The following is a 21,223-nucleotide window of genomic DNA, read 5'->3' as shown; positions in this document are numbered from 1 at the left end:
ATTCATTATAAGGTCACTGATACTTATAATGAAATAAAGTACATGAAATCTGCTGTGGCAACTTTAACGATAAAGCTATAGCCAATGCTATGCAATATGTTATTAACACTGTCGCTGTGTTCAACTAAATGTGTAGCAACTTCAGCGCATTTCCCAAAAACTGCATAAACTAAAAAAACAGCAAAATCATCATGATTGTTAAATTCAGTATTTCCAGCATAGTAACTAATAAAACAACATCATACAAAAGAAGTTTAATAAGCAATTTATTAAACACATATTCAGACGAAAGTGTAACATTTTGTAGAAATTAAACTACATTTTGAAGACTAGATTCTACTGTATAGACTGTGTTTCTCCAAAACATGTATGCTACACACGATAAGATACTAATGGTTAATAGCTCATTCATCACAATTGTGATATTGATACTACTAAATATGTCACTAGTAGTACCAAAGTTAAAGATAACCTTTACAAGAGCTTATGTGGTATGACCTTGAATGAGAGTACTATCTCGAGGGATATTTTTCTTTTCATATGTGAGGAGGAAGCTGAGACTTTTGAGTGTCTAATGGGAACACACGGGACATGAAAAATCTTCGTAGGATATTGCAACTAATAAACTCTCACAATAATGAAAAATGATCAATTCATAATAATGAGGTAATTAATATAAGATAAAAATAGTCTAAAACTCTGAACACAAAATTTAGTATGGTATATACATCCTTTGAAGAGCAGAACTAGCTGTAAGGAACAAAATTTCTGCCACACACTCCCCTTATATAATAAATATAAGATTTAGTTTCCATCTTTTATACTCTATGCTGTTCTCTGAAAAGTCAAAGTAGGTGGTGAAGGAATAGCAGATACTTTTTCGTAAGGTTTGCTGGTTACTTTCAAATCCGATCCTGTTTGGTTATTTTCCTCTATGATATGTTATTTATCAATCATGTGTTTTTCTCTTAAAAAATGTCGACACCGATGACAACAAGACAGGTGTTTGATGTGTCTCTGTCTTCGTCTGCCCAATCTCTTTCATAAACATGTTTAAAATGCTATCCTATTTTTCTACTTCACATAATATTTGCATAAATAACAATTATTGGTTTAGTTGATTCTGAATATCTCGTAAGTTTATAACGACAGTATTAATGGAAGTTATTCATTCATAGCAAATTAGTAAGTATTTATTTGTTCAGTTTTTACTTTATGTAAACTAGCAATTAGGTTTCATTACAATTTTTTAAATTACATTTACAACTAAAATTCCTAATTGTCAGGATAACGAATACTTCAGGATTATTAACTTTAAAATTCATTAAATTAAATTTATTCATTTACATTATAAATAATTAGGCTAACTTACTTTATTAATTTTACATTTTGTGTTGACTTTTGAATTGGAAAATGCTTATAAAATAAATATGAAAGCAATATAAAACAAAGTGTGGACAATCATAAAAATTAGAACTTCTTGGAAAATGAACTAGTAAAGGGAAAGGGTACGGTCCAATAAGCGGACCCGGTTTTTTATATCGAAATTGGCAAACGATATTACTTAATCATAACCATCGATATAATCAATCGATACTGATGAATTATTTTTAACAACTTAAATAATCTATATGAACAGCTGTAAACACTTTCAAATAATACAATTAAGGTAATATTTTAAATTTCACGTAACATTGTGTATTAAAATGGCCGTCAATCTTAGGAAGCTTCACGAAATTGCTTTAAAAGACGATAAAATATGTTTTTTATGGCTTCAGGATGTTGGGTTAGTACCTAAGAATCCATTATGTGATATTTGTGGAAAGGTAACAAATGTAACTGTCAGAGGAGCTAACATGGTCGTCTTCAGATGCAAAAAAAGAAGGTAATGGTGGACACAACTTTAGTAAAAACGTTTTCGTTCTGTTTCATTTAGTTAAAGTTATGAGTTTATGGTTATGTTCATTTATTATTTGTTATCATTAAATTCACATTTTAATTTAAACATATGATTGTTATTACTTTTTATATCGATTGATAGTCTATGATTCGATATGCGAATATTAGGTATCGATGATTATATTCTTCGATATAAAAAACCGGGTCCGCTTATTGGACCGTACCCAAGGGAAATTGGTTGACGCTAATGCCTCCTGTTATCCTGTGTAGGGTAGCACCTTTGGCCAGAGCAGGAAACCTAATAAGACTGTTCCTACAAGTAACAATTTCAAAAATCGGATGCAGTATAATAAGTGTCCATCACCATAATTATGGCTATGATCATCTAAACTACCGAAAACAAAAATGCCATACCAAAATACTTTGTAGTTATTTCAAATCTGGAAATAATTATTGTAAATAATTATAATTAGAATGTTTTTGTATTTGATAGTTTAGGTATTTTTATCAAATCATCGTTATTCATGAGTTAACTATTACTTGAAATAATTACTCCATATAATTACTTGAAGCAAATTACGTTGTACGTATTTCAAATTACAATATCGGTCTAGTTTGGCTCTTTTTATGTCTTAAAAATTAATAATTTTATGATGAAAATAAAAATATATGTGTGTTTATAAAATTTAACAAACTAAACAGTATAACATTTACATGTTTTTTTACTTTTTTAAGGATAAATTTGTCTGACACCTTATATGACACAAATAAAACATGTACATCGTCATTATACTTATAGCCATTATAGAAAGCCAGTATTAATCTCTGTAACAGGTTAATCAGTGGTAACCTATTACCGGGAGACTGTTATTTCAATAAAACCTGGGCTAAATTATTTGACGGTCTCATAACAACTTTCTGGTATTAGGTTACTTGGTAACCATTAACAACTGATGCGAATTTATGCAACCAATGAGGAAAGTAATGGAAATAGGCTATGAAATTTTATTACACAATAAATAGGTTTAGATTAGGTTATCATAAATATATACTAGTAGTTATTATAACAGTACTATAAATACTGTATATATAACAGTACCTCAAATACTATCGTGATGAACATGCATCATTTGTATTACAAACTGACAGACACATTTATCTTTTAAAATAGTAAAAAGTAATTAAATGTTACACTGCTTAGTTTGATACATTTAATAAATACACATAGCCTAGATAGATTTTTATGTTCATCATTATACTATCAAATTTTTAGAAATAACACATCTGACCTATATTGTAATTTGAAACACCTATAATGTTCGATATTTTGATTTAGATAATAATAAATTTGAATATTTGATTGTACTAGTAGTACCAAAGTTAAAGAACCTTTAAAGGCGCTCATATGATATAAACTTGAATTTGGGTACTATCTCTAGGGTTGTTTTTCTTTTCTCGCAAGAAGTGCGGTGTGGTGCCACTGAAGCTTGCACTGATGGCCAGGGACATTTCCAATTAGTACTTTCCTGACCTCAGATTACGTCTCACATTGTCTGACATCAGAGAAGCTGGAACAGGAAGTAGAAACATAATGCCTCGATGCGTTATTTTGTAATAGGTTATTGACCATATTGACAAATAACAGATTTTCCTATCTCTAGTGGCCATTACTCAATACCATGATTTAACTTTGAATTAATTTTTTACTGAGTGGGAGTTTTTAACGTTTAAGCCAAATGTTGACAGTGTTTAATAAAAACTTTGTTTGGAGAAACTGTTTTTCTCACTCATGTGCTCAGTTATAAGGCCAATACTATATGGACTGAAAAACCACGAACGCAAGTCAACGGCAAGCAAGCTTCAGATTCAGATTCAGATTCTTTATTGGCTATTAAGTAACACAAATTACAATAAGCTTCGTCAAGTTAATGCAGCTAAGTCATATTATTACAACAATGAATTGTATATTAAAAATTACAACAACATTCAAATTCTTAGATCATTAAAATATTCTTCAGTGGTATAAAAGCATTTTCTTCTTAACCAACTACATATCACACTTTTGTATTTATTACAAGGTAATTGCCTTACTGCTAATGGTAACTTGTTAAAAAATATGTACTGTTGATATTTAAAACTTTTATGAGTCTTGTCCAATTAGGACTGAATTAGGCTTGACTATCAGGACCTACATTACCTTGCAGTGTACAGCCTACATACGATTCGAACAAAAATCTCCACGCCGACAGACACGTTAACAAGCGGAGAGGTGGAATTAAGCCAAAAGATGTATAAAATTCGGCGAGTTGAAAGACCACATATTTGATTATAAAAGCCAAATTCTAGCAGAAAGTTGGTGTGTAACTTTCATGTGCGCTTTAGGATTGGACCATGGGCCAAAACATAACAGACCAAAGGTTATAGTTGTTTTGTCTTGTTGTTTATTCACAACATATTATTTATGATACACAGAAGTTTGTTGTGGGAGTGGAGTAACGTGCAGCTCTGTATGATGCCAGTTATAAGGAATATAGTAATAAAAATAAAAGGTAAAATTCTGGGCTGAAGTTATGCAGTTAAAAAAACATCACCACATCATACAGACAACTTGAAAAATGCAATGCACTGACACAAACGGCTTTTTTCTCATTCATTTTGATACTGATTTAAAATAAAAATGGATGAGCATTCTGTCTGCCTTAAACAAACACTCGTATAGTTGACATGCTGTGTGGTGGTATAGTGCTTGTTTTGCTACATTATGGTTGCATTTAGATTTTATTAAAATGTCTAAGAACCTAGACAAGGAAAGACTGTTTCAACCATTAATATTAAATTACAAAAACACACATACCAAAAAGAAACAGCAAACAAGATTTAGCCCCACTTGTCCAAATTTGATTTTGTACTATTTTTAGTTAAAAAAAGGATTTATTAGCAAACTTATTTAAATAAAGTTGTTATTTGGTAGATAATAAAAATTTTTATTTTCTTGTGTAAAACACTGATTGTTAAATATTTGACTAAAACTGTTTACAAACCTGGCTGCAGATTTTGGTCTTTTAATTCAAAATTATTTTGTACTCTGTTATAATATAAACACATGTAAATTCATTAGATGTCGTATGTAAATAAAGTTATTTTTTTAGGTTATTAATTTTTTTTCTTTTGTTTTAATCTAAAGAAACCTAGATCCTGCAGTCAGTAAGGATATTATAACCACAGTTCAATAATTTTATAATCAGCTTATCATAGCAGCTAAAATTATCACAGCTGATTGTTGTGGCTCACAAACGGTGCTGTCACATAAGGATCATGGTGAATATTGTTTAGAATATTGGTTTTTAAAAGTGCTTTATCTCCCTTATTTATCAACCCGATTGTATAAACTTTTTTTGTTGGATTTTTAATTTAAATTTCTAACTAAAATGTAATTATTGAGACTTTTTTTATTTTATGGCATTTTTAATATATTTATTTTTAGGTAGCTGTTATTTTTAAAGTAAAGCTTCTACAAATTGAAATTTTTTGTGTAATTAGACTTTAGGTTATAAAGCTATATATCAAATTTCGACCTATGTTTATAGGACATTTTTTGTTTGAAATGAGGAATGCTATCATCCATAGAAGATTTTGAGACCCTTTTATGAACACCTTGTGTGTACAAAACATATACAATTTTGTAAGTGTTGATTTTAGAATGTAAAAAACTATTATTTCTAATTTGGCAAATAGTATTATTATACCATTTTGAAATCCCCACATCATGAACATGTTTTTAAATAACTGTGTCAGTGTAGTGACAAATTTTCCTTGAAATCACAAATCATTGAAACAGAAGATTGATTATCTCAATACCTTAAAATTGAAATTACTTTTAGTTCAATGAGTTTTAGTTGAGCCGGACTTCTTGACATTATGACTTAATTTAAAGATAACATAATAATTACATTCTAAGTTCATTTAGCAGGAGTGCACGAAATGTACATATAAAGTAGCTGTTTTTATGGTTTCCAATACAGTGACAATATCTAGAAAACTAAGCAACTTTTACTAGGGTAATGTTTTGTTATTTTTTTTATTGATTGATAGTTCTGTTATTTGCAATATGAAGTACCGATGATTGTACTGTGTCCCCTTATTGTACTTCCCCCCTCAAGTACAATTGCGATGAATATGCATCATTTGTATTACAGACATATTTATCCTTTAAAATAGTAAAAAGTAATTAAATGTTACTATACAGATTTTTGTTGATCATTAAATTATCAATTTTATGGAAATAAAACATCTGACCTATATTGTAATTTGAAACACTTATAACGTTTGATGTTTTGGTTTAGATAATCATAAATTTGAATATTTTATTGTGTTTGTGGCTACTTGTACTGCAGCCAAATAAATGGCAACTGTAAAGTTTATTCAATTTTACAAAATTAATAATTACCCTGTTGATTGGATGTTTTAAATTGAGAGTAGGCTATCTCAAGTAAACAGGAAATATAGAGTTTAGGGACAATCCACCATTTCATTGTTCCTGAACTGTGTGAACTGCCTTTATTATGAAGAGTTTTGTGAATAAAGTATAAAAAGTACTGATAAATGAATAATCAAACTGAATTTAACCTAAAACCTACTTAACATCTACAAACTAGGGGGAAATCTTGTTTAGAATGGGGGGGCCAAACAAGATAGGAAGAGGAGGGATATCATCGTGACCAACATGAAAGAGCTGCCAATAAAAAATATATCAATGTAAACTCATCTAACCTAACTACTTGATTGTCGGACCTACCTGAGGGCCGACCAGCCTACACAAGGACTAACTGGCCTACCTGACAGCCAACAGCTGTAATTTTTATTTTCTGTCATACCTTTCTTATCTAATGTTTACTCGCCCTATAGGTTCCCTAACTACAACTTTTTAAGTTTCTATAAAACATGTTTTTTGCATAAATCAAGATTTTTGCAAATCAGTGCCAAATATGTATAACTTAAGTTAAAAATTGTTAAACATTAAATGAAAATATACCTTTTATTATTGTTATTTATATTAGCCTATTGTATTATTGTGTACAATGTCTTTGTGTGCAGGCAGCATCATTTAATGGTATGAAAGATAATTCCTTTCCATATAAATTCCATACCAGAAAAGCATTTAATAGCATGATGTACTAGCATTTACATATATATTATTAATTTTTTTCATATCATAGTTGATGTCTGGATATTGATGCTTAATAATATTGTATGCTAACCACTGATTTTTATTTGAGCAATAATTATCGTACTTAGAGATCGAGTTTATTATTAGCTTTAAACTTTGAAGCATATTTGGTTTTATTAAATAATCAGGATTACCTAAAAGTACAGTCAAGTAGAATATATATTTATCTAGTTTTTCCTGAATTAGTTTAATATTCTCTAATATCAGTTTATCAAGGGCTAATTTCCATATTTACGAAGTTTTTATGTTCTCAAGTTAGTAAATCAATTTATCTTGTTGTAATTTTTTACTTTTCTTGTGAAATTCTTATTTTTATGGTTACATCCAGTTTATTATTTATGGATTTATTTATCTAATTTCCCATCTCTGATTGTCTTTAAATTTTTGTACATTATACTGTACATCATGGAGTTTTTATTTTAGAGTATAATTTTATGAGTGTAATATATTTTCCACTTTGTTGATATATTAAAGAATGTTAAGGATGGTTCCAAGTCATTATTTGTACTTAAATTACAAATTCTCCCTCATTTTCTCTCTCAAATTAGTAGTTAATGTACTCTCTAAGATATAATAATTATTATAATAATAACTATATTTCTTTTCTTCTATTTTTTACCATTTCAATAATTAATTAATTTAATTTGAAGTATTCTTGAATATTATGAAATTAAAAGTCAGTGGAATTTAATATTTAGCAAATGAATAAAATGATACCTGTTTTGACAGTCTGATTATTATAGACATCAGGACATGTAAGATATTAATCAAGTGTTCAGCAAACATGCCTAAACTTGATTTGGAACAATTAGCCATACCTGTTGTATTCTGTTGGGAAACCCCAAACTTTTACTCACAGTTAGTTATCAGTGAGCAACAGGAGAGCCGATCTGGTGTTCACTTACACAGGTAGTCATGTCAGAGGAGTACACACCTTGATGGACTTCTGATAAGGTAATGGTATAAAAATTCACTTAATAATAAACAGTTAAAAACAAAACTGTTTGGTAGGTTATAACACCATGGTGCAGTGGTGACCACTTCAGGTTTAGTCTTTTCCACCATAGTCATATTTTGGTACCAACTTACAAGGAACTGTGCTTTGTATTCGTCTTGTTTCATTTTAAATTGTCCTTCTCTAGTTAAGTTTAAATTTGTTTTCCATACAACCATATATGCTTCTATAAGTCTGATCCCAACTGAAAAATAAATGAGTCTGATTGTTTTGCTCCAATAAAGAAAGAATAGTTTTGCTATGGTTTTTGTAATGAAGTGTTTTGAGTACCTAATTTATAGTGAGGCTAAATAATATCTTGGTTGAGATGGATCAAATACCTTTGAAATCCTTTTTTATTAAACTCTACAATTGACACAATTTAAACTATTTTAGACCACAAGAACAGGTGGGGGTTAATACAAATATTTGTTTGCTTGATACATTCAGATTATTAAGCTATTTGGATCACCAAGGAAATACTAATAGAATATTGGAAACGCAATAAAATTAATTTTAAGTTGTCCTGTGACTCACACAGGCTTTCATCTTATAAAACCTACCTTAGTTGTTTTTTTTATAGAAGTAGGCTTCTTAAACCTGCATTTGTATAAATCTTCTTGATTGGGGCAATATAGCAAACTCAACTCTACACCAGAAATATCTTAAATTGGAAGTAAGATACAACTGCCGAAAGTATACACTTTTTGACATATTTTCTTAATCAGTACAATAAGGCAAACTCATCCTTGGCATCAGAAATATAATTAATTTTAACCAGAAGGGTTCATATACGTGCAAGGCCTAAAATAAGAGCCATTAGCAATTTTGTTTAGTATATGAAGCTGTTAACCATGAACACTGACTGCAGGTCTCCTTCTACAGCTAAGTGGTTGATCCTTGTCGTAAGTGATACAGTCTGGAAATTGTGTTCCCCTCACAACTTTTAGAACTCCCTCCAGTTTAATAATAATATATCTCCCTTATTGTCCTTGAGACCACCAAGTAGCAAGATGGGGTTTTTTGATAATAACTTCTGAAGCCTTGAGCAACTCTGCATACTATTGATGTCATTACATTTTCTTCTAGGCTAATCTCTAGGCTGTAACAAAAGTGACTATGTACTCTGCAATACTTCTTTACCTTCATATTCATATCAGTTCCAGAGTTGTAAAATACATTATAATAGGGGCCATTCTTACTTACAAAAGTATACAAGTGTTTAATAATTATGATCAAATCTGTTATTTTTAAACTATTATTGTTTCAGATCAATGTAGGAAGATAATGGAACCCTCAGGAAGAAAATTGGTGTGTCGTCGAAGGGTAGCAATGTTTCAAGCGAATCCATCTGAAAATGATCAGCCCTCTCAAGAAACTGACGGACCATCAACAAGTTCAAGTGATTCTTCACAGCAAGTGCCATCAGATTCAGATGTGGTTCCACCAAGTTCCCGTAACCAACGCAACTTCTCAGGTTTGTTATGGGTAAAATGCTAATGGTTAGTCAGCACTCACAGTCTAGTACTGTTTAGTGGAACTCTTAATAACAAAATATCAACCATCCCAAATATTGCTCTTTCTCTTGGGATTGTTTAACATATTACTTCCTGGGAGTGCACTATTCCTTATGGGATTTCTACTGTAATATTTTCCATCAGGCTGGACAAAACCGATTTATTTTTCTTTTGCTTGTAGGTTTTCAGTACATTTCTACATATGCAGAAATTGAACCAAGCCTAATTTTAAGCTTAAGTAGTGCACTGGTAGCTTGCTTATTATTACACTTTTCATTGCCCGAGGCTTTGTAGTCTTGCCCACAATAATAGATGTCAGTATGTGACTCGCATCTGTATTTGCACAGAGTCTCTACTATTATTACTAATCTTTCTCTCAGGCATATTATTACGGACATGACAGGATTTTCTTAAAATCAGGTAATTGTTTCTCCATCTATCTGTCCATCCGTAAGATAATTCTGGAAAGGTTATACAAGAGTTATCCTTAAGGCAGGGTGCACACTGAAGAAACCTGTTTCAGGAAACAGTTTTCATGAAATTGGTTTCAAGAAAACCATTTAATTCAAATATGCACACAGCAGAAACGGGTTTCCATCAGTTTCATGATGGATTCGGATGATGATGATGTGGTTATTTTGTGGTGGTAGCTAAAGAAAAGTATTGGGTTCACCCGTTGATCAGGTGAACCTACCTTCTACTTTATTCCTGTAAAGCTGCTATTGCTGTATTCCTTTAGGTGGAAATCATAGAGGCAAGGATGGTTTTCGACAGCTTCTGCTAACTTCCCTTGGAAAGAAATTTCTGTCATACTAAAGAAGTAAATTCTTTTCGATATATTAGGTTAGAGATGTGTCATTAAAAACGTTACATAATTTTAATGAATATAAGTATCAATGGTATTGGTACCGAAAATCGAAAAAATAAGTATCGACACTATAGTATTAATTTTATACTGTGGAAAGCACTTTTAATACTTTATTTAAGTCATACATGGTAGTAAAATCACTTGAAACATGAAACTAAAGCCATTATGAAATCTGTTTTTTGGGTTGCGTGTAAACCAGTTTCAAGAAATCAATGAAACTACAGTTTCATGAAACGCATTGTGCACAGCCCTGCGTTAATCTAACCTATCTGTTGCAAGCAACTAAAGTTTCTCGTTTCATGAAACCGGTTTCCTGAAAAAAGGTTTCAGGAAACCGTTTTCATGAAATTGGTTTCAAGAAAACCATTTAATTTAAATATGCACACAGCAGAAACGGGTTTCCATCAGTTTCATGATGGATTCGGATGATGATGATGATGTGGTTATTTTATGTTGGTGGCTAAAGAAAAAGAAAAGAAGAAAGTATTGGGTTCACCCGTTGATCAGGGATCGTCAACACAGTACTTACGTTGTAGCTCGTCACTTGTGCAGTGATCCTGTCAAATGTAAGGATTTTTTTAGAATGTCGAAGCCACTTTTTGATCGTTTGGTGGAATTAGTTAGTCCTTTAATAACGAGGAAAGACACCAACTGGAGGTTAGCTTTGAGTGTTCAGGAAAAATTAACAATTACAGTGAGCTGCAATTACCCAAGAGCTGCTTTGACAGATGAACAAAGAATTTACAATTTACGGTTGACTTTAGGTCGCAAGACAGTAGAGTGTGCTTTTGGAATGCTAAGGTCAAAGTTCCGTATATTTGATGGCCCTATTGGTTGTTCTGAGAAAGTGGTCAAGCCTATAGTTGCAAGTGCGTGTGTTTTGCACAATTACATCCGGAAATTAGAAGGTGTTGCATATAAACCTTCTTTGCCAAAATTTAAGGGCAGTGATGAAAATGTATGTCATCGTATTGTTGACAAAAATTTGAAAACAGCAAAGGATATCAGGAATTATCTTGAAACTTATTTCTTGATTCCAGGGATAACAATTCCGCCACAATGGGATTTGACACATGAAAACAGGGATTAGGTGCAGGCCATATTGTTGTTGTATTGAAGTATGTACAAAGGCATGAGATGTGTCATTAAAAACGTTACATAATTTTAATGAATATAAGTATCAATAGTATTGGTACCGAAAATCGAAAAAATAAGTATGAACACTATAGTATTACTTTTATACTGTGGAAAGCACTTTTAATACTTTATTTAAGTCATACATGGTAGTAAAATCACTTGAAACATGAAACTAAAGCCATTATGAAATCTGTTTTTTGGATTGCGTGTAAACCAGTTTCAAGAAATCAATGAAACTACAGTTTCATGAAACGCAGTGTGCACAGCCCTGCGTTAATCTAACCTATCTGTTGCAAGCAACTAAAGTTTCTCGTTTCATGAAACCGATTTTCTGAAACAGGTTTCTTCAGTGTGCATCCTGCCTAAGTTATATAGGTTCCTTTTGGTCCAATGAAGAATTCAATTCATTTTTAAAAATTTAAGAAAAAATAGAACTCTAAAATTTTTACATTGGTCTTATGGATAACCATAAATTATGGCAATGAGAAAATCACAGAATAAACAAATTTTAAAATAAACAGATTACAATCTGTATTTTATTGTGTGACATTGTAACACGTAATGAATTTACTTTGTTGGATTGGTTGGTAAGGCCACTTCAATTTCGTCATGTTTCCCTGTGTTTTTGAAGTTTCAACCAATGTCTTCCTGCTTGGCTTTATGTACAATGGCACTTATATAATATATATATATATATATATATATATATATATATTTATTATATATAATGTATTGGGCATAAAATCCCCTTCTGAACTAGGTTTTAAGCTAGTAATGTTTAACTGTTAACCTAATCTTTTTCTTGCAGTCTGAATCCTTACCCATTTGCACAATCATTTCGAGAAAACAACTCCGTTTATAAACAGCATCATCCAGATTGAGATAAATGCAGATGCAGTTTTCACTAAACTTGTCTTCTTTTTCATGTTAAACTCATGAATAGAGTCTCTTCTTTTGCCTTTCCTACGTTGGAACTGTATGTTTCATGTTTCTATATCAAGAGCAAATGTTCAAAACATATACTTCCTTTTCTGTAATGCCCAATTTATTGTCAAAAGACAGAAATACGCGCATTTTCTTCTTACCTTTCATAAATTTACTTAAAATATTACTTAATTGTATTTAGTACCTGCTTAATATACACTTTTATAGACTTTCTCAAAAATAAAACACAAAGTTATAAATTAAAAATAAACTATACAATCTTTTCACAATTTTGCTATGGAGTATCCACAATCTATCAAAACTACCACCACCATCCATCATCTGCTGTAGGGGGCAGTCATACCCCACCACACTTTTGTAACTAACATGTCATAAATAACTGACATGATCAACATGCAAGTGGCAGGCAGTGCTGCATAACCTTTCAACCACCATAGTGTATTTTTGTGATGGCTGCTGGTTACTAACAACAATAGACTACATCACAAGACTGCATAGTTTACATTTCCATTCCTAACTTAGACGTACATGATTTTATTTAATATGCTTCCAAATGACTGTAAAGTGTAGTCCAAATTAACAGAGTCCAGATAAAGGAAGGTTTATTTCTCAGTTATCTCAGAGTCTTGAAATGATTATGCTCAAGCCATATGATAGTTTAATATATTTTTTTATATAGGACCATGCTTAGCCAAATGAAAATTTGTTTTAATATGTAGTTCTCTTTTCTGCAAGTACCGTACATGGCAAATACAAGCTTCTTGTTTTTTGTGGTTTTGTAGCAAGTCAGAAAAGAATTTGTCAAGAAGGGCATGTGTTGAAAGTAATGGCATTTCTGGTTTACCTATTTATTGAATATAATGTGTTCTTTGATAATTTGTAATAATTATTGAATTGTTAAATCATATCAGTTAATAATATAGAAATATTACATTTGGAAAACACTTGAAAATGGTTACAATTTAAAATTATTTACTGTGGGTACCAAACATGTAATTGTGTTATAGCTGAAGGTTTATCAACAAAGATTTACACGAAAACTGAATGTACAATAAATGAATCTAAACACAGCTGAGGTTTACATAAAGTATCAAAAAATGAAGTGTGTATTGTAGGAGAGACTAGATTGAATAAATTACAGCTATCAAAAGTATCATGAAGTGTACAAGGATGGATTTTTGCAATTGATATTGTTACATATACATTTTACTATTCATAGGCTAACATTAAAAAATAATATTTACTGTGCTTATAATAATGTTTTAAAGTACATATCATTATATGCATTAAAAAATTCACATTCCATTCTTATCTTATCCTATAACCAAGGTCTCCTCTCTCTAGATTACATCAATCTTCTTCCGCATCTCTTCAACATTGTATCATAATTTTTTTATCCCTTACTCTTTCTTGCCTTTTTTACTTTTAATTGAAGTTCATCCTTGACATAACAAAATACTCTCAATACCTTAATATATATTATCAGATGTGTTTTGTGGTCTTATTTGCATGTCACTATCTACTATAAATCCACAAAATAATCCTTGGAAAATAATAGGAGTACATTAAGACTTGTAAATCTATTTTCTGTTACAGTACCACCAGAAGGCACACCGGTACCGACTAACATTGTCAAGAGAGCTGGTCCGTTTCTGCTGGGGCCCACCCTTGGCAATTCCCCAGTTAAAAGTATAGTCCAGTGTCTGGCACGTCAAGAGGGTACGGATGACTTTTATACGCTTAAAGTAAGTGTTTGGCATTATTTTCATACAATATTCATTCTCTTTTTCTAAATAAGAGTATTTAATTACTATTGATTTAAGTTGATCTTGATAAAAGCCAGGGGTTTGTGTCTATTTAGAATGGTCTGAGTATGTGTGGATCTTTCTCATATTGCATATTGCTAATGTTGCATAACTGTAGATCACTGTAGATGAGTCAAATCTTGATGAGTATTGTGTGGGCATTTTGGAAACATGTAGGAAACCTCTATATACCGGGTTTTATTCAAATCCACTGAAAAATGATCGGACGACGAAAGGTAACCCCTTTTTCCCCTTGTTTGATGCTACCATCTTGAAAATGAGTGGGTAATTTATAAAACTACTATCAGATACACGTTTCTTGACCCGAAAAACCTCCACAAACCAGTTTCTTGCATATTCATTTGTAAAAAGCTGAGAACTACATTTTTTGCCATGTAGCAGCTGTTATCTTGGAATGGTGATAGATAGCGACTTTCAGTTTGCACCAAAATGTTCCTTTTCATTCTCTTTCCAACAATGCGTCACATGTGAGGAGTTGGCATTTGATAATTTTTAGTCTGGATGTGCACCTCACCACAAGGGCCGCCCATCCTCCAATATCTTTTGATACGCCAAAAAGAATATCTCATTAACCTACAAAAATCCTTAAATATTTATTTCAACTAGTCAAACCATCTAGATATGACAAGAGTGGCCACTGACATTTGGACGACTCTGTATATTCCTATTTAATAATAAATTTATTATGTAGAACCCAAAATTGTATATTAATGTCCAAACTTTTTGTAGTAAAAAAAATTATAAAATCCTAAAAAAAGTTACTAAAATATTGTAAAACTAACTTTTATATTAATATTTATTGATGCTGAGGCACTTGTTGGTCCTATATTAAACTGAGGAGTTTGCTGTTGCATCCACCCTGACATTTAAACTTTATTATATCTTATATCTGCCTTATGTGTTTTGTCTGAGCATACATTAATATTCACCTTTACTATTGAAGTAAAAACCTATCAGTGAAGGGTTTAATGTATCTTCAATATTTATGGATGACAGCCACACAGATTTCACCTTTCTTCTGACTGCGCTGGAAGGAATATTGTCATTTAACACAAATTTTGATACAAATTAGAAGTTTAATAACTTTCCAATGTTGTATTTTATATTTCTTAGATTCTTTAAAACATGGTGTACTAGGTTCATAAATGGCTTCTTTTTTTTTTGTTAATTTTCTTTGTCTATTGATTCCAATATGTATTGTAATAATTATTCATTAAATTACAATTTCTTGATTTTTATGTCTATTAATTACTTTTGTCACCTATTAGTTCATGAAACTCAAAATGTCTTAATTGTTTTTTAGCCTTGACTTTTACCAGCAGTTATCAGCAATGTAATGTAATGTTTTATCAGCCAAATTAAGGAGCATTTAGAGATATTATAATTATAGAGCATATCATTACTTAAAAGTTTTCCTTTAGTGCAAGATCTCAAAACATGAATTTAAGTTGAAAATCTTATTATTGCCATAATGGTGTTAATACAGTTGTCTTGGGATTTGGCAGGAACAGAATAAATGGTTGTTACAATGATATTAATTTTAGTTTAAGCGGTCAATTCATATATAGGTAATAATAATACATTTTTCTTATAATGTATAAATTGGTATCTTTTAGATTCTCACACTGAAAGGAGATGGAGAAGTGGAGACCCAAGACGAGAGACAAGGCAAGATGTTGTTACATACTGAGTACTCGCTGCTGTCATTGCTGTCTAACCAGGAGGATGTCGTTCATCATCATGGCTTTTTCAAGGTTAATTTAGAATGAGATCTAGTTCATAAATGGTCAAGCAAATTTGAAAGAATATTAGCAGAAATTTATTTCTTAACTTTCAGTACCTTTAAAAGGAACATCACCCACTTCTATTGTTGGTCAATTTCTATTACCTGGGAAGATTCATAGTTACCTTGGAGAACCCTTGTACTGATTCCCATTAACAGCCTAAATACAAGAATAAATACTGTCCATTTTTAGACAACCAAATCAGTCACCATGTTATTAATCAGCCACAATATTGTTGTTAATATCAATGTTACACTTCTGAGACATAGACAGCCTCAATCATGGGTTCACTCTATTATCTGTTTAGTCACTTTCACACAATGCAAACTACTCAACATGGAAGTTTGCTTACCACCTGAGTATCAATAGTACATGGGTCGTTGCTTCTTTTATAGACCATATCGGCTAACAACATCATTCTTAAGTATCAAATAACTTTAACTAGGTGTATACAACACTGTTCAGGATCAGTAAAACTGTAATCATTGACAAATACATGGTACCTTATTTTGTCACCAGTTCCAAAATTTGTTTAAAAAATTATGAATACATGTATTGTTAACTTGTACCTTTTTATGCACCTGACGATAGGACTTTTGTTCTTAAAAATGTAGTAATAATTGTACTTGCTACATGTAGTGTGTTTACATGCTTTTGTAATTAACTTTTATCCGGTGTAGTGGTACATTGTTCACTTTGATGTTGCTTTGTTTCTTTAAGTGATATTGAATTATGATTCACAAATTGACATTCCTTTGCAATAGATTTGTTAGCCAAGGCCGCTCGCTTTCCCACTACAATGAAATCGTTAGTCATTTTACCACTCGGATGGCTTGGCACGTTTTTTTTATGGAAAGAAAAATGTTGGTTTAATAAGTCTTATATTGACGAGGCATTGAAGATGGTGGAGTTCGTATGTTGGACTTCGAGGCCCCGCACAGCTAGGGTGTCAGGTGAGTGGCTCTGGTTCTGGGTTTACTTAGCCCGTGGAAGTACACTTCAAGTTACTGCTTAACACACACCTCACTCTTTGGGAGCACTTTCCGCACCATCATGTAAGGACAGTCGGGGGTGAACACACTATTTTCTCAAATATCAGTGCATGGATGATCAGCACACCTTTTTTAGCCCCACAACAGGAACGGTTCCAGTCCTGCTAATCTCAAGTAAATAATGACGGGTAACCGAACATCAAATACACCATGTTTAACTGAGGTGACCGACTAAACTAGAATAAAGTCGGTAAGCATCACCAATGACTTCCTTGTCAAGAATATGTAGTTAACTTGTAGTACTGACCCAATGACTGGGGAAATAGTAAGACCATTGAGTATAGTAAAGGAGTGAGTTACTTAATCTGAAAACAAACGATTTGTGTCTGTCTATTAACCCTTTGAGTGCCACGAGTATTTTCCGAAGGCATATGCATAAAGTGCCACGCTGTTTTTCGCATATTTGTAAGTTTTTGGGAAAAAAAGCTGTTGTAAAATAACTACCAAACAGATTTCCATCATTTTGTTGTTGTTTTTTTCTTATTAAATGCAGAATATGATACATATCGTTACAAATAAAATTTGATTTACAAAAATATAAAAATGTCAGTATTTATAAAAAAAGTTTTTTACTTTTGTATAAAAAGTTAAGTTTCGACCTAATTTGTGTGTATACGGTATTTTTCAGATTTTTTTTCTTTATACCATGATAAAGGCCATATGATTCTAAATAAAACCCATGTGTAATATCTTATTCCAGAATTTTAAAAACATGGCATTATACGTATTAAGAAAATGCTGCCCGGTACCGACATTTTATAAACTGTACTTCATTTGTCAGAGTTTAGAAATTACTTAGTAATGATGTAGTTTTCCCAATCAATCTAATAAAACATTAATACAACACAAATAAATATGATTAGTAAATTTAGAAACAAATACTTGCTAAAATATTTACATAAAAGTTTACATTTACTAAATAATAACCCTAATAATATTTACACTGAAAATTCATGTTTTTCGCTTGAACACAACTCAAATCATACATTACTTTTGTAAAGAAATACAGTAAAATACTGTATAAGTTACTATTTTATTTTGTATTTACTCAAATGCTTGGTTATCGGCACATAAACAACAGGAAAGGCCGTTATGCAACACGGTACTCGTCCGCTATGTCGCGTGACTGGAAGACAGAATCATCGCACAGGTACTTCGTTATTATCACAGCCCACTATTTTTGGACGAGTTTTCCTTATCAGAGATCAAAATAAACTTCATTATACGTTTCTTCTTCCATAATGAATAGAAAAATACTCGATGAGCCATACCTCCTATCTCCAAATCGTCTCCAAATAGACACACGAATGACCTGACATTTTCGAATAATGAAACGTTGTTCTTATAGTTTTTTATTTAATTGATTGTCGTAATAACTTGTAAATTCCAAAATAAGTTAAATAAAGTCATTTGTTTTAAATACTGTAATTTATTTTGTCCCCGATAAGGAAAACTCGTCCAAAAATAGTGGCTTCTTGATAAGTACCCAATCAACATAAGTTTCACAGTTAAAATAGTAGAGAAACAACATAAAACTCATATTTATTGATATTTTGGAACCTATTGAATACAGCCGTCTGATTATTTGGCCAAAATAATCTTGTACTATATAAAATATTATCGAAATACGAAACGTCAAAATTGGCGACGCTGGCACTTTATGCACTTTTCGTACCGTCAAAATTAGCGACGCTGTGGCACTCAAAGGGTTAATGCATAGTGGCAAAGCATAAACGTCACATCATAGATGTTCACGTATGCACACATCAAGTGAAATTAATATTTAGGCCCTTCATGCCAACAATATTTTGTAAAAAAATACTTCACAGAAAAATTATGTCATTAAATAAATAATGGAGTTGCAACTTATTGGAAAATAGCTATCATTCAGTATTAATTTTTCCTGGATAGAAAATATGTCAAATAAATTTATTTATATGTGAAATAAAGATATTTATTCAAATAGTGTTTATAAAGTGTCAGCCAGAAAAATTATATTAATTATGAATCTTGATGATGAACCTGTAAAGGCTTTCTGGCATATGTCACGAAATTTATGCAACGTAATGGAGGATTCCAAAAAACTCAAAAGGTTAAAATTAGATGTAACACTGAGGTATAACTTGCATAGTTCTATTATAACAAATTCAACGAATTGTAATTTCTATTGTCACGAATTTGTTGCAACGATTTTGCAGCTACAGCAGCTTGACATACCTGTGGTGAAGGACAGGAAAGGTAACAAATAATAATAAAAATAAAATCACAAATGATAATGATATCCATGTCTGGAACTTGTGGACTTGCCAAAATGGCAATGACTGGAAAAAGTGCCAGTCCATTTCATATAATTAGGAAAGTTGACTATTTGGTAAAAATGATCGACTCGCGCAGTCGCATCTATCAACACATGATGGCATTGTGTAAACATCATATTATAGATACTCACGGACATGTAAATCATATGGCGTCTGTATTTAGGCTCAGTAATGAAATTTAAAATAGATAACCCTTAAATTATGATCAATTTATTCAAGCACATTCTCAAAATTAAGCATATTCAAGGCTGTTTTCTGTTGTTTGAATATTCAAGCATAATTCCTGACCTTCTTGAATTTCAAGGTTTGTGGCTATCATGTATGGAATAAGTCAAGGTTTGTTGTTTTGATAAATGCTCATGTAGAATTGGCATGTTCCCCAACAAAATAACATATTTATTTTGGAGTTACTGAAAGTTAGGTTCTAGTCCCTGAACATGTTAGTAATAAAATCAAAAAAGTAAAAAGAAAAAGGTAATTTTAATTTAAGAAAACAAAAGCTATTCAAAGTCAATACAAATTTTTTAAGGCGATACCAATATTTTACATAGACTGAACAGTAATGACATTTAAAAAAACACACACATGGATATAATTTGAAGATAGAATACAACTACGTAAAATAAGTGTAAAAGTATCTAGTTTACTGATAAGTGGTATTATTATGAGTTTAATACTGTTATTGAGTTGCTTAAACCGCCAAGGTTATATACTACAATTATAAATACCTGTATTTATAACTATAGTACAAGACACATCATTACAAGTCTGGCCATATGGGCAGTAGTTACCATAATCCACTTTCACCTCACATTGCAGCATTGTTGTTATATTGCTATATCAGCCAATTCTCAGTATGAGGCGACTAGACGATGTCTTGCTTCGTTCTGGTTGTTTACATACATTTATTATTCTTCAGTGTTGATTTTATTCTGCATGTTTTTATTTTACTACTATTTTTTGCTTATATTTTGTGTTTTTTTGCTGTAAACACGTGTTAATTTAAATTGTGAAGGTAAAGGATTCAAGAAGATAGAAGAGAGAAGTAAAGATGAGCAATAACGGTTGCTTCATTGTTGATTTCAATGAATTATCCCATAGTCAGTTATTATTCCGTTACAGCTGGTAACACCACACCACAACCCAGACTTGCATTGATATCTCGTACTATAATACTTATAGAGGGTACAACTTCTTATACACATATAAAAATCTGATCATGTTTGTCTGTGTGTGTTACTCAATCATGTAAAAACTACTGTACCGATTGTACTAAAATTTTAAATAGACATTCTTAGGGTCCATGGTTAACATTCAGGTTATTTAAAAATTCTTCCAGTTAACCCCCCACTGGTCTCTAAACATACAGAAAAATCCCGTCTTGGTCTCTGAAGTTGCATCACAAGAACCAAATATTATTACTTGAAAGCACCTGTTAATGCTATCAATTGTTTGTGTAAAAATCATTTTATGACACCAAAACCATATGTTTAATAAATTACACCACTATTTTCAATTTGTTTACATTAATATTCTTGAAAGCATAGATAAGCTTGATAGTAACAACACTTCTCATTTCAACCTTTCCTGCAACCACTGTTGAGCACAGAGTAAGAAAATATCTTTATATATACTGTACATATTAGCAAATATTAT

The 21,223-nt window shown here is 31.4% G+C and overlaps 1 protein-coding gene across 2 annotated transcripts in view; it reads left to right on the top strand.

Moving 5' to 3' along the window:
* Nucleotides 1-965: 965 nt before the first annotated feature.
* LOC124360465 (serine/threonine-protein kinase 40-like) overlaps nt 966-21,223 on the top strand; it is a 34,971-nt gene continuing 14,713 nt past the window's right edge. Inside the window, exons 1-4 of one of the 2 annotated variants that reach the window (XM_046814119.1) lie at nt 966-1,185; nt 9,391-9,597; nt 14,184-14,332; nt 16,030-16,167. In XM_046814119.1, coding sequence (XP_046670075.1) covers nt 9,408-9,597; nt 14,184-14,332; nt 16,030-16,167 — 477 coding nt within the window. In that variant the 5' untranslated portion in view covers nt 966-1,185; nt 9,391-9,407. Of the gene's footprint in view, nt 1,186-7,937; nt 8,081-9,390; nt 9,598-14,183; nt 14,333-16,029; nt 16,168-21,223 lie in introns of those variants that run through there. The other variant, XM_046814120.1, reaches the window with a different exon arrangement.

Source organism: Homalodisca vitripennis, chromosome 4 (genome assembly GCF_021130785.1).
Source record: "Homalodisca vitripennis isolate AUS2020 chromosome 4, UT_GWSS_2.1, whole genome shotgun sequence".
Classification (NCBI taxonomy): Eukaryota; Metazoa; Arthropoda; class Insecta; order Hemiptera; family Cicadellidae; genus Homalodisca; species Homalodisca vitripennis.
This window is presented reverse-complemented; position numbering and strand designations above follow the sequence as displayed.